Here is a 13,643-nt window from a genome sequence, read left to right on the forward strand (position 1 = left end):
TCTTGGGCACTAGAGCATGCCCTGAAGAACCATGTCTACACGTTTCTTAAATACCTCCAGGGATGGTGACTCCACCACCTCCCTGGGCAGCCCATTCCAATGCTGGATAACCCTTTCAGTAAAGAAATGTTTCCTAATATCCAACCTGAACTTCCCCTGGCGCAACTTGAAGCCGTTACCCCTTGTCCTATCATCTGTAACTTGGGAGAAGAGACCGACCCCCGTCTCTCTACAGCCTCCTTTCAGGTACTTGTACAGAGCGATAAGGTCTCCCCTCAGTCTCCTCTTCCCCAGACTGAACAACCCCAGTTCCCTCAGCCTCTCCTCGTAAGACTTGTGCTCCAGACCCCTCACCAGCTTCGTTGCCCTTCTCTGGACCCGCTCCAGCACCTCAATGTCCCTCTTGTGGTAGGGGGCCCAAAATTGGACACAGTACTCGAGGTGGGGCCTCACCAGTGCCGAGTACAGGGGGACGATCACCTCTCGGGCTCTACTCGCCACACTGTTCTTGATACAGGCCAGGATGCTGTTGGCCTTCTTGGCCACCTGGGCACACTGCTGGCTCATGTTCAGCCGACAGTCGACCAACACCCCCAGGTCCTTTTCTGCCAGGCAGCTCTCCAGCCACTCTGCCCCCAGCCTGTAGCGCTGCTTGGGGTTGTTGTGACCAAAGTGCAGGACCCGGCACTTGGCCTTGTTAAACCTCATCCCGTTGGTCTCGGCCCATCGATCCAGCCTGTCGAGATCTCTCTGCAGAGCCTCTCTACCCTCCAGCAGATCAACACTGCCACCCAGCTTGGTGTCGTCTGCGAACTTACTGAGGGTGCACTCGATCCCCTCGTCCAGATCATTGATAAAGATGTTAAAGAGAATTGGCCCCAGTACTGAGCCCTGCGGGACACCACTCGTGACTGGACGCCAGCTGGATTTAGCTCCATTCACCACCACTCTCTGGGTCCGTCCCTCCAGCCAGTTTTTAACCCATATATTCATGTTTGTACAGGTAGTCTGACATTTTCAAGGTCTGACAAATAATTCAAAGCAGCATAGATTTGGTAGAGAAGGCTGCTTTGCTGCTGAAATGAGATTATGATAGTAAAACCCCTTTTGTCACTTCCTGAAACTGATGCAAGTTTTGCATAAAAATCAAATGGGTGAAAATTAGGTAAAGGATTTGCTACTTAGTTCATCAGCTGTATGACTGAATACATTTAAACCCAAAACCTATTTGGAAGTGTTTACTGAACGTAAGAGATCCCATTAAACTTATTAAGATAATCATAGCCATTTCTATAGTAACAGTTACAAAACTCAGTGACTAAAAATACCCAGTGGGTTGTTCAATAAGGCTGAAACTCTCCAACTCTCAACTTTAGCTCAAGGAATATAATATTGTGTCGTTTGTCACCGATCCTCACCACATTCAACTCAGAAAACAGCTGTTAGATTTCATTCTTTCTTTATGAATGCCAGTAATTTGGGACTCAAGAGTAGGGCAGAAGTGCACTCTTACAGGGCACGGTTTCTGCAGTCATACGTCTTCAGTTAAAGGTGCAATCTCTCTTCCAGCTGAGAGAAGCTGTTCAGCCTGTCCAGTCGCCTTTAGACTTCCTACACTTTCCTCCGTTTCATCTTCTTCTGAAGTAGCAAACACAAGTGCAAATGTCCTAATGAAGTAGCCTGTTTTCCTTTGTCAAGGAGTACATATTGCTTTCACTCATCTTGGTCTCATTTCTGGTTTTATTGTTGTGCTGCCCAAGGACAAAATCAGAACAGTAGCAGTCAGTGTTTAAACTTGAGAAACTTCATAACCTCACATTTTTTATAGCTGGGCTTATTATTAGTCTATAGACAGAAGGCACACTCAGATGGGAAGCAGAATCTTGGTTCTACTGAAGTCTGAAGAAAATTTGCTGTTGTCTTCAGTACTGAATATTACCTGGAGACTGTAACAATGAGTATGTGTGTAGAGTGAATGGCATGATTTACATACTTTTAAAAATCCCTTGTAGAAACATGATGAGTGGAAATAAGAAAGTAAATGGTGATTCATATTCTGTATTAAACTCTCTTCCTCTTTCATGGAAGTTAACTCAACAATGTTATTAGCTGCTGCATAGATATTCTATTTTGGAAACACCTCAACTACTATCTGAACTCGCTGTAGACTTTCTTTTCTTTTTTTGAAAGGTCAGGGAAAGAGCTTATTTGTTGTTCTATTTTTCAGAATAGTGTGTTTCCAAATATACTTATTTACATAAAGGAACTGTGAGGATGCTTGTCTGTTCTAAAGGAACTGTGAGGATGCTTGTCTGTTCTAAAGAAATGAACTTTTTAATAAGCTTTGGAGTGCTGTGTTTAGGGTTTTTTCTTATGTTTAAGTACCAATACAGCACGGAAACCTCCATCTCAGTGAGCTTTCCAGACCGTGTTCAAAACCGAGGAGCTGAAATACTACCGATAAAAGATAGAATTTTTAATGTCTATCCAGCTTTAAACTAACCTCAATGTTTAGAATCACACACTGCTGTGCTACATAGCATTGCATTTTAAATACTAAGTGCTGAAGAAAGGAATTTTTAAAGTGCTTATACAGGAAACACAAAAGCCCCCTAGGAGACACTTAAAACAGAAATCCTTCAGTTTATCCCCCCTTATTTATTGTTGAGTATTAAACTGAGATCAGCTACTCCAGAGTCAGACAGAACAAAATTATTGGGGAACTGTGCGATTAAAAGCTTGAAAGTTCTCTACTGAAGTTATTTAAAGAAGAAGGGACTGCTCATTAACTATTTCCTGCATTATGGTCAAATATGCAGCCTCTTCTACATTTCCTCAGGACTCACATTTTATGGAATAAAGTTCCAGTCAAAGTGAAGATCATGCCTCCATTTAAATTGGCACAGCTTTGCTCCAAAAATGAAAGGACATGAGAAGAGATGCTGCATTTAATCTTCAGTCAATTAATTTCCACATCATGGAGTTTGGCAGATTGAAGGGGAAGAAGCAAGGGGATCCATATTTAAACTTTAAATCTGTACTTTCCCTCCCCTTTTAGGTGCTCTTCTGTGGGATTATATAGCACTTCTCTACTTGTGCTGGTCACTGACGGTTTAAATGCTTTTCCTTGTAGGCTTGGTCCCATGATGTGTGTAGCCGCGGACAGTGGAATAAACCCATACTCTCAGTGAAAGCAGCCAAAGGTTAGTAGTGCAAGGAAATTATTTCTTTCTAGTAATTTCAAGCAGTTCTACCTCCTCTGCCTTAACTCGATGTTCCAGAAAGTTTGAAATTTTGCATGGAAGAAGGGAGCAACCAGCAGCCAAGAGACAAGAAAGCAATTAGACACAATTCACTGTCACTTCTGTGTATTTTTGGCAGCATTTCAATAATCTAACAAAAGCAGTAAATAACATAGCTGGGCTCTCAATTGCTATGGGTTTTCTGAAGCATTTTATATTCATGTTGCTGGGAAAGAAAAATAGACATAAAGATATTTGACGGACAGGCCTGTATTTTGAAGGGAAAATTTTAGTCTACAGGCATATTTTATATTCAAGTTGTGTGAGTTTAACTTTGCTTAAGTTGAATTTTGGGAAAAAACTCCACCTTTTTCCCTTTTGGAAAGAAGTGGAGTCTTTTGTTATTCAGAAGATTTCCTTCCCCATCTCCCTTTTTAATAAGTCAAGCCTTTGTAACCAAAAAAGTCTTCAAGATCTAACTGGTCCTTATTTTGCCCAGGGAGTTAGAGTGACATGGAAACTTAGCAGAATGCATACTCACTAACGATTCTCTCTGATGGAACATACACACTTATACATATTACATATGTATGCATACACGTTTACACAAGAGTGTGTATATATATATATAGTGTATATATATATAAAATATTGCCAATCAGTGATTTAGGGACTGAAAGTATAATTATTAGGTACTTTTCCCAGTTGTGAGCAATTTTTTTAGTCTTTTCCACTACTACAGGTGTCTTCTGAATCATCATTTTAGAGTTCCTACAATTTTTGCTTCAATTACTGCTCCTTCTTTGTGCATTTGTCTAAATTTTCCACCTTAAAGTTTTTTCCCTGAGCCTTTGGTTTCACACAGTATTTCAAAGATAATTTCCCAGTCTACCCTGTTAGAAGGAAGTAATCTGTTTGCAAGCAGGTTTGTAAGATGCCTTCTCTTGTCCACAGCCTAACTAGGTCACAGAGATGTGCTTTTATCTATCTTTAGAAGCAGGTTTATCCAGTACGGAGCTTCCTGAAAAAGAAACAGGAGTGTCTTTAGTAATCCAACCACCTTCATATTATCCACCCATCATTTCCAAGAACCGTGTTATAAATAGCATCAACATTGGGTGGGAAAATATGTCTAGTTTTCCAACAAAACCTCCGCCTGGTTGGACAGATGCATGTATCCATACACAGACACATACACACACACATGCAGATAAGTGCATCTGTCAAGAACCAAGGCAAAAGGTAGCAGCCTTAATTAAGATAAAATTCATAACCAATATTTTAGATGAACCTCAAATTCAGGAGAAGCTCCCTGTATGATCAGTGGAACATAAAATTTTGCCAGAAGGCAATTATTAATTAGGTATTTAAGAAACGTGTAGACATGGCACTTCAGGGCATGCTCTAGTGCCTAAGATTGTTGGTTTGTGTCTGTTTGTGGGTGGGTGTGGTGTGGTTTTGGGTGTATTGTTTTTGTTTTGGTTTGGTTTTTTTGTGGTTGGACTCGATGATCTCAAAGGTCCCTTCCAACCATAAATGTTCTGTGATTCTGTGATTAATCTGCCTTGTCACACTGTACCATTAGAAAGGCTTGGAGCCTTGACAGGGGTGTAAATTGCTCTTGAGACCTAGGGGGTGTTGACGTTAATTCTATAATTATAGTGGAGATCTTGCCCACCTGTTTAGAAACCAAAAAATCCCTAGATTAAGTCTATAAAACTGAATGTAATTTGGAGAGTGTCAAAAGTCTTTCCTCCCCCAATTCTACCAGGTAAATATCACTGGGATTAAAACAAAGAAAATAAATTAATCTCCGCCTTCTTATTACAATACAAAGTGAGAGAAGCCAGGAAACACCGCGCAAAACCTGATGGTACACAGTGTCCTTAGATCACTTGGCCATTGTTTTCTCTCACAGCAGCACATGTTAATGATACAAAGAAGTTTAACGTTTTTTGGCTTTGGTTTTTCATGTCACAACCATAATAAATGTGCATGTTATTGTTTGTATTGCCATATCCTTTAGATGCGCCGCCAATTTTTAGAGCCAGTGCATGCCAAGGACAGGATTTTGCCCACAAATAGCCTGGCTGAATTAAATTAAGCAGAAACATTGCTGTAGAGATTCAGCTGTGAAACAGTGTGTCATGGTACAGCATGTTTATGTTGCAAAGATGTTATACGGGCCAAACTTGCTTTAAACCACCAATTCTACCACAGGAAGACCAAAGCTGCTTTGTTCTCCACTAACAAGTTAATTCTGCTTTAAAAAGCCTTTGTCTTATATGGGCCTAAGACGTCCTTAGTTGCATTCAGTTAAAAAAACCTAACAACTTCCAAAACAATAAAATAGACAATAAAATGTTAAATGCAGGAGAACAGGAAGAAGTAAAGAGAACTGGTTTTCTGTTTGTTTTAAGGAATTTGGACAACAGGGAAAAATATCAAATATGATGAAGAATGAAGAAATGAGTTTTAATGTTGACAGTACCCGAGCCTCTCCATTCTCCCGCTGCCTGCAGCCACTGAGCCCGGTTCCAAAGCCACACAGAACAACTCCATTTGGTGAAGAATTCCGACCGCACCTCTCACATTTCCGCTATGGCCCTCCTCCTCTTGGAGACATGGAAACATTTCAAGTGTCCTTGGAAGGAGGGTCTCGGAAACGCAAGAGCATGCCAACAAAAATGCCTCCTTCCATCGCTCTTGAGGGTTCCTCATCACCACCAGACAGACCTGAAGATCACAATGACATAGGCCCTTCCAGTCTCCCCTTGGTGTTCCAACAGCCAGCACAGCCCAAGTACAGTTCCCAGATGATCGACCTCTGCAACTTTGGTTTTCAGTTCTACAGAACTCTGGAGCACTTTGGAGCCAAGCCTATTAAGCAGGAACCAGTGAAGCCTAACATGGCATGGCCCAGTAGCCCAGCATTCATGCAGGCTCCTTATCCTTATTATCCTAAAGTTCACCCTAGCTTAATGTTTCCTTTTATTGTGCCACCAAACTTTCATTTCAGGAACCCCTTTCAAATGAAAAGACCTCCAGAGCCATCCTTCAAGAGGGCTGAAGTAAAAGAAAGTGGTGAAAATAAACAGAAAGTGGAAAGAGTAGATGTCAACCTGCAGATAGATGACAGTTACTATGTTGATGTAGGGGGTGAACAGAAACGCTGGCAGTGTCCCATGTGTGAGAAGTCCTATACATCCAAGTACAATTTGGTGACCCATATCTTGGGGCACAGTGGCATTAAGCCACACGCTTGCACCCGATGTGGCAAGCTTTTCAAGCAGCTGAGCCACTTGCACACACATATGTTGACTCACCAGGGCACTCGGCCACACAAATGCCAGGTGTGCCACAAGGCTTTCACTCAAACCAGCCACCTTAAGAGACACATGATGCAACACAGTGACATCAAGCCTTACAACTGCAGGATCTGTGGCAGAGGTTTTGCCTACCCCAGCGAGCTGAAAGCGCACGAGTCCAAGCACGAGAGTGGCCGAGAGAACATTTGCGTGGAGTGTGGTCTGGACTTCCCGACCCTGGCCCAGCTGAAGAGGCACTTAACAACCCACCGTGGCCCTATACAGTACAACTGCACTGAATGCGATAAGACCTTCCAGTACCCAAGCCAGCTACAGAACCACATGATGAAGCACAAAGACATCCGCCCCTACATCTGCACCGAGTGCGGCATGGAGTTTGTGCAGCCCCACCACCTCAAGCAGCACTCCCTGACTCACAAGGTAAGCTGGCACGGGTTGTCCTCTCACCTTGCATGGGAAGGTTGCCCAGGGATTAGAGGCTACTGAAGACACACGTGTGTACCTCCTCGGAAAGACGATAATCGGCCTGTAGAGCCTCATGCTGGCTTCTGGCCAGCGGGAGAGCTTTGTGCAGGGCAAAAGCCCCAGCAGTGCTGGTAGTAGTAGAAGATAGATGTCTCTGCCAGTCTTAAGAAAGTACACACAAACCCTGCTTTGTGATAAACGGGAGTCCAACCAAACCAGCTGTATTACTTCCCAAGGCTATATTCCCATCTCTCCAAGTTTTATCTTCAGAATGGCCCTCTGTAACACACCATAAATTTGTGGAGCTGTATAACCCCACCCCCTACCCCCAAAACGTTAACAGAAATTTTCTACTGAAAACCAGCTCTGTTGCTTTGCTTCTTTCATTGGGAAGAATGTGGATTTGCAACAGACTGTGCGTCTGTTGCAAGAGACAGTATAGTCTCCTCCAAAGTATATTACTACTCAACAGATTTTGAAGAATCATTATAATGAGACATTACTGGAAAAAAAACAACCAAAAAGAAACTCCCCTTAGCACATAATTTATCCAGAATGCCAGTTAATAAAAGTGGACAAACAGGTCCATAATCCCAGCCAATTCATATAAAGTGGTACTCTTGCCACTGCTGACAGCAACGACAGCAGAGTCAGTTTAGGTTAGGCTTTGGAACACATCCAGAATGATCACTTTCAAAAATAGGAAAAATGTAACTGTTCCATTCAAGAATGCCTGAAATTGGCTTACCCACCTTTACAAAAATGTCGTTCAGGCAAGTCAAAACCCCACACATTTTAGAAAAATTTGCTTCCTGTTTTGCATTTTTTTTCCTTTAACACTTGAATTTTGGCTTTTATGTGAAAAAACATTAAAAATACTGAAAGCTACAGCATTTCAGTCACGTAGACAACATCTACTTCCACGTTTGTTTTTTCTTCCCTACTACACAACTATAATTCCTGCTCTTTCTGGAGATTCCCTCGTCTTTGGATTTACCATGCAAAATTCTACTCTTTAAGACCTGGCATTTTTTTTTCATCACAGGAAATGCAATGCCCCTGGGCCTTTAGGGAGCTTCTGCTTCTTTGTCCACAGCTGCAGGTGGATTCAGCTGTGAACATAATTAACAGTACTTAGCTGCCCAAATGCAGCCTCACATCAGATAGGCAGACACTTAAAGCTGCTTTTGGTATTCACAGTTTAGCTTCCCAATTAACTGTGAAAGCCACTGACTGGCACAAAAGTAGAGATTGTTTCAAGTCTTCTTTGTAATGGGGGCCTGAAGGAAGAGTAATTGTGCTCTGCACTTCAGTAGTAAATCCTCATCACCTTCAGCAAGTTATGCTCAAATTCTCAAAACATGTAGTGGTAAATTCTTTGATTTTCATAGCATCTAAATGACTTTTTGAGGTGCTGGCAGTTAGATCACATGGACGTGAGCAATAATATTGAATTATGCATTAGTAAATTGACTAGATGGCATAAAAGTAATTAGAAATGCTCTGTAAACACCAGATAAAATGGGATCACTCCATTAGTGTTAGTACATATCCCACTAAGAGTGCACAGTTTCTGAATGTAACATGTTTATCCTTATTTAGTGATGTTGCTTGACTACTTCTCAGCTACTTCAGATTATTTTCTATACCTTTCTTCAAAACCAGGCTATGCCTTTTTTAGAAGCCAATGATGTTCAATTATCAAAGGCAAGCACTACTTTAGTCTCTTAACTGGTTAGCTTTAATTCTTGGTCAATAAGTGTACACATTTGACCAATACTTTACATAAGCAGCAGAGTAGGACTGAGAAGCTCTACTACTGACTGTCTCTCATTGATTTGTAAACTTACTGATGGAAACAAACCTCATTATTCCATTAAGCTTACATTTTTTTTTCATCCTCTACTTCTCAGATTCTTGTAAGAATTTGCCAGGAAAAAAAAATCTCTTACTTGAGCAAATCATGTTAAAAGTGAAATAATTTATTATTGGCTTTGCTAATGCAGAATGAGTAATTCGTAATTGCTGTACTGAAGATAAAATTATCTGGAAAATATTCCATGTACAGAATTTTCTGATTTTTATCTTCTCTTACAGGGTGTGAAGGAGCACAAATGTGGAATTTGTGGGCGGGAATTTACTCTTCTGGCCAACATGAAGCGACATGTCCTGATCCATACCAATATCAGGGCCTATCAATGCCACTTGTGCTTCAAGAGCTTTGTGCAAAAGCAGACTCTCAAGGCCCACATGATTGTTCACTCTGATGTCAAACCCTTTAAATGCAAGGTAAGTGCATTTGGTGGCAGAAGCATTAATCCACTGGGTATTTCTGTGATACTATCATTTTGTGGTATAGTAGAATTAGAAAAACAAGACTTGTGAACACATACGGAGGCTGCATTTAAATTAGCAGAAACCAGCCTGGTTTTCATTCTTTGTCCAGATTCTACTTATGTAGTACAAAATAATGGAGGTAAATATCGGCGGTTTACGCCCTTCCCCTTCAATATCAGTAACTTTCATCCTCAAATATTTTTTTCGGCTTTGTGAGTATTTAAATGCTGCAGCAGTTTGAGGAGTTAAACATAACTGACATTTGCTTAGTACAGCCGCCGAAACAGAAGTCTCAGTGCTTAATAACTTGAATCATGCACTGAAAATACAGATCAAGTGGTGCACCCGCAGAGGACTATGGAAAGCAGCCACGACTTTGCACAGCGATGCTATGTGACAGTTCAGGAAAGGACTCAAGGAAAGGCACAGCAAAATACAGCTGCAGAAGGGATTTGATTAGGCCAAGTGTAATTACCAGACTGAAATTCAGGGCAGGACATCAGCAGCTGAACAAAACAGCCTCTGAGACCGTCTGGTCTTCTTAGGATCTTATGCAAGTCCTGGTTTGCTGCCTCCCTTGCCGACATTCCCTTTCCATCCTCTCTTATTCTCCCTCCCCATAAACCTTCGAGGCTTTGGCTTTCTTGACCATGCTCATCTCTGATATCTTCATAATGAATAATTTATTTTTGTATTCTTACTCAATAGTGGACACCACATCTGTTCCTTTTGCTGTCTATCTGGTTCTTCACTGTAGTCGTACTTTGTGAAGTCAAAGGCTGTAGGTTTTATTCCCACTTTTATCTGCCCTAAGAGGGCTACAAATACAATGTGGAACATATTACCCAGTTTATGCCTACGTAGTTGAAGATTTTTCTGGAAGCAATTTCTAGAACTCTTTCATCCAACACCTTTATGGCATTAAATACATTCTTAAAAGGAACATCTCGTTGAGAAGTAGAGCTGAAAGAAGAATTTTAAATGGAATTATTTTCTCTTGAAAAATGTAGAACTTCAAAATGTCATAGGAAAATATGGCATTCAGTGATAATTTTAATAGGAAAATGCAAAAATGAATCTTTTTCAGTTCCTCATTTTGCTTTGATAACTTTGAAGCATTTAACTTTCTTTCAACTTTAGTGTTTTGTTTCATTTTAATTTATGTTGTATTAAAATGTTACTTTGTATAATAGGACTTACATTTTTCTAGATTGATAAAATAAATTCTGTTACTAAAATGCTTGGGTAGTTCCAAGTCAAGTCTGCTGGGGACTTTAATTCTTTGAGAACACCTGCAAACCTGTCTTTTTGTTCCCGTTTGGTCATAGTCCTCATCTGACCCCTCAAATGAGAAGAAACTCAATTGTTTGATCAGCTGTTCTGGATGCAGTATCTGGACCCACATTATTTTTCAGGCATGTGCAGATTAGCTAGAAGTTGGTCTTCGGTTTAGGGTTTGATGATGACAAACTCTTAAAACTTGGAGATGGCAATAGTTTGAACCAGGAACTGGAGTACCACCAGTGTGTTTTTCAGCCAGTAACAAAAGCTTTACAGGAACACCTGTTTTTCTTATATTTTTCACTTCTCTGTCCCCACCCAATGTTCCTAGGAAGAAAGAAACAAGTAAGCACCGTGAAGCAGTTTCTCCTGTGGCTGAAGGGGTATGAATCAACATCAGTGCCCCTGAACAAAGCGGAGAGTGTAACAATAAGCAAAGGGAGAATCAGGAATTGCTCTTTGGCGTTAGGAGCATCCCTTGCCTCTCTGGCAGAGCCCTTGAAAGGCTTGAGCAAGTATTTCTGGCTGGTATTCAGGGGGTTAAGGCAATGACCAGATAGCAGCCTTTTGGCACCAAGCTCCTCCTCAGCAGAAGGAAGGATATAGCTGTATGAACAGCCTGCTTAACAATGGCTCACATGTCCCCGGGGAACCGCCTGCAAATAGATTTCATCTTGCTTTCTCTTGTACTTTTCAAAGCTTCCTGTTTTCTCACGGTCCTTTTGGACAGTTTACAGTCTTTCTCCCTCTCCCTCTCTCTTTGAGGAAAGGAACACCCTTCTTATGAAGGAAAAAAAAAAAAAAGAAGAAGAATGCAAGGGAAAGAGAGCACAGCAGTAGCCTTTCTACTTCACCACATGCAATGGTTTTCTTTACCTTTTTCTCACAGAAAAAGAAAACACCAGGCTTTCCTATGTGTCTAATCACAGCTAAGCACAGACTATCTGAAGTGAGGGAGTATCAAATAGTTGTCCCTTCTGCTTCCTCATCCAGCAGCAGCCTGGATCTGTTTGATTTTTCTCTGAAGAGTGAAGTTCTCTGTAGCTTTTAAAGGCCCAAGCCTGTGCTGCCTTGTTTATTTCTGTTCAGAAAAAAACCACTGAAGTGTTATAAAGCAGTTGTGCCAACTGGTGCAATACTGCTAATTTTGATTTGTTGAGGAAGCTTCTATGAATTTACAGTTGCTTTTATGCTGAAGTCATCGACGTTTCCAACCCCCAATACAGATTGCAGTGAAATTTTCTCCAGCTCAGCCAAACACACTTTGCAGCAAATGTTTTGGACTCCACTTTTTTCCCATCTGAAATCACAGGTTTAGATCAGGCATCAAAACCAAAGAAAATGTAAGAAGTGAGTACTTTGGGAAGAAAAGCATGAGCTTTGCATCTCCCTGAGTGTTAAGTTGTTCTGTGGTGACTTCTGCTGGAGTTCCGTCCCATGCTACTGGCTCAAGATCATCTTTCACACTCTGGTCATCAGTGCTCACACCCCTGCCCTTTCACAGAGAAAAAAAGTTTGTCTTAGTTTGGTCTGCAGACTCAGGCTGTTCTTTAAACACTAGACGTGAACCCCTGCTAGCTCTGAGTTGCTGTAGTCCAGAAGGTGAGCCCAAAACCTACTCCCTTCACTCTCTGGAACAGACATTCCATGGACATTCATCTGAAATGTCTTTGTGTCTTTTGAAAGGGATAGGTTACTCAGAGACCATGCTACACTGAGCCATCGTTCCAAAAAACAATTTTCATATCTGCATTTCTTTCATTTTCCTGCCACACCTCTCCACTTTAGTACCATTTCCTTATGTCCCCAGAGGAGATTTCAGGACAGGAACACATTACAAGTCCCTAAGACTGTGCCTGACTTTGGGAAATGGTAAACTCACCCCCTTTATTCAGGGACACAAAACTTCTATGCTGTAAGGAATTATCCATTATGAAGTCCCCTGTCTTTTCACTCTGAAGAGGAATACATGTTGCCTTGACAGAAAAAATATAAATGCTCCTACTAGACTCACCTTAATTCTCAACACGTTATAAAGATGTAGACTTGCCTGAAATACTTTAGCCATTCATCGGTTTAACATGATTTTTATTGATTACCATTTAAAATAGAGAAGTGAAGACCCAGTTATCAGAAAGCAAAAGCTGGTGAGAACACAGGTCAGCCACACTGACCAGAAGCCTGCTACTAAAAGGTATTAGAAGGGTATTATCACTGGCATTTTTGTAGCCACAGAAATATTGACATGTCATAGGTCATTCCAGCAGCTCTCAAGATAAAATCAGCTGCTGTTCTTCCTTGCAAATTTTCTGTGCTCATCAGTGCTTCTCCTCTTTGTTTCCTCCCAGCACTTTCAGAGTCGTTTTTGGTACATTCAGTTCCCTGGATATAAGTCATTCAGCATATTAGCTTTCTTTGAATGCAAAGAAGAGACAGTCCTTTTTCCTAAGTAGATGGATGACACTTGGAATCAGATATGTTACTTTTACAGATTAATAACTCATTTTCAGTGGCTATTCTTTTTTTTTTTTCCCTCCACTGTCTCAATGAACACTTTGCCGATAAATTTATTTGCTAGAATGTTCATTTTAGCAAAATCACAGAGAGAAAATAATGGAAGAGAACTTATGCAGCTGAAATAAATTTTTTTTTTTAAAGCAAGTGAGTATTTCCAGACCCTTTCCTTCTGCAGCAATGACTCAGCTCTAGATTTTATTTAAAAACAATATGCCTGTGGATTTTTATATTAATGAACTGCTTCTATTTTCCATGAAGAGTTGGTTTAAAATGCAAAGGATACAGTACTATTTCACTGACTATCATTCCACTATCTACATTTCATCCAGATATTCCAGGCAATGGCTTTGTGAATTTGAATCAAAAAGTACTGTAGCAGACCTTCCGTACTACCAAAATGAATTAAATCAGAAGTCAGATTAGACTAAAAATTTGGTGGAATCTCAGTAATTGCTTTTTAGCAATTTTCTCC

General features: G+C 40.9%; 1 protein-coding gene across 2 annotated transcripts in view; it reads left to right on the forward strand.

Annotated features, from left to right (window-relative positions):
* ZNF366 (zinc finger protein 366) overlaps positions 1 to 13,643 on the forward strand; it is a 38,099-nt gene that overhangs the window by 15,552 nt on the left and 8,904 nt on the right. For both annotated transcript variants that reach the window (XM_014965120.1, XM_014965121.1), the window contains exons 2-4: positions 3,134 to 3,203; positions 5,663 to 6,991; positions 9,134 to 9,325. In XM_014965120.1, the coding sequence (XP_014820606.1) occupies positions 5,693 to 6,991; positions 9,134 to 9,325 (1,491 nt within the window). In that variant the 5' untranslated portion in view covers positions 3,134 to 3,203; positions 5,663 to 5,692. The remainder of the gene's footprint in view (positions 1 to 3,133; positions 3,204 to 5,662; positions 6,992 to 9,133; positions 9,326 to 13,643) is intronic.

The sequence above is a fragment of the Calidris pugnax genome, unplaced genomic scaffold (assembly GCF_001431845.1).
Source record: "Calidris pugnax isolate Ruff unplaced genomic scaffold, ASM143184v1 scaffold273, whole genome shotgun sequence".
Classification (NCBI taxonomy): domain Eukaryota; kingdom Metazoa; phylum Chordata; class Aves; order Charadriiformes; family Scolopacidae; genus Calidris; species Calidris pugnax.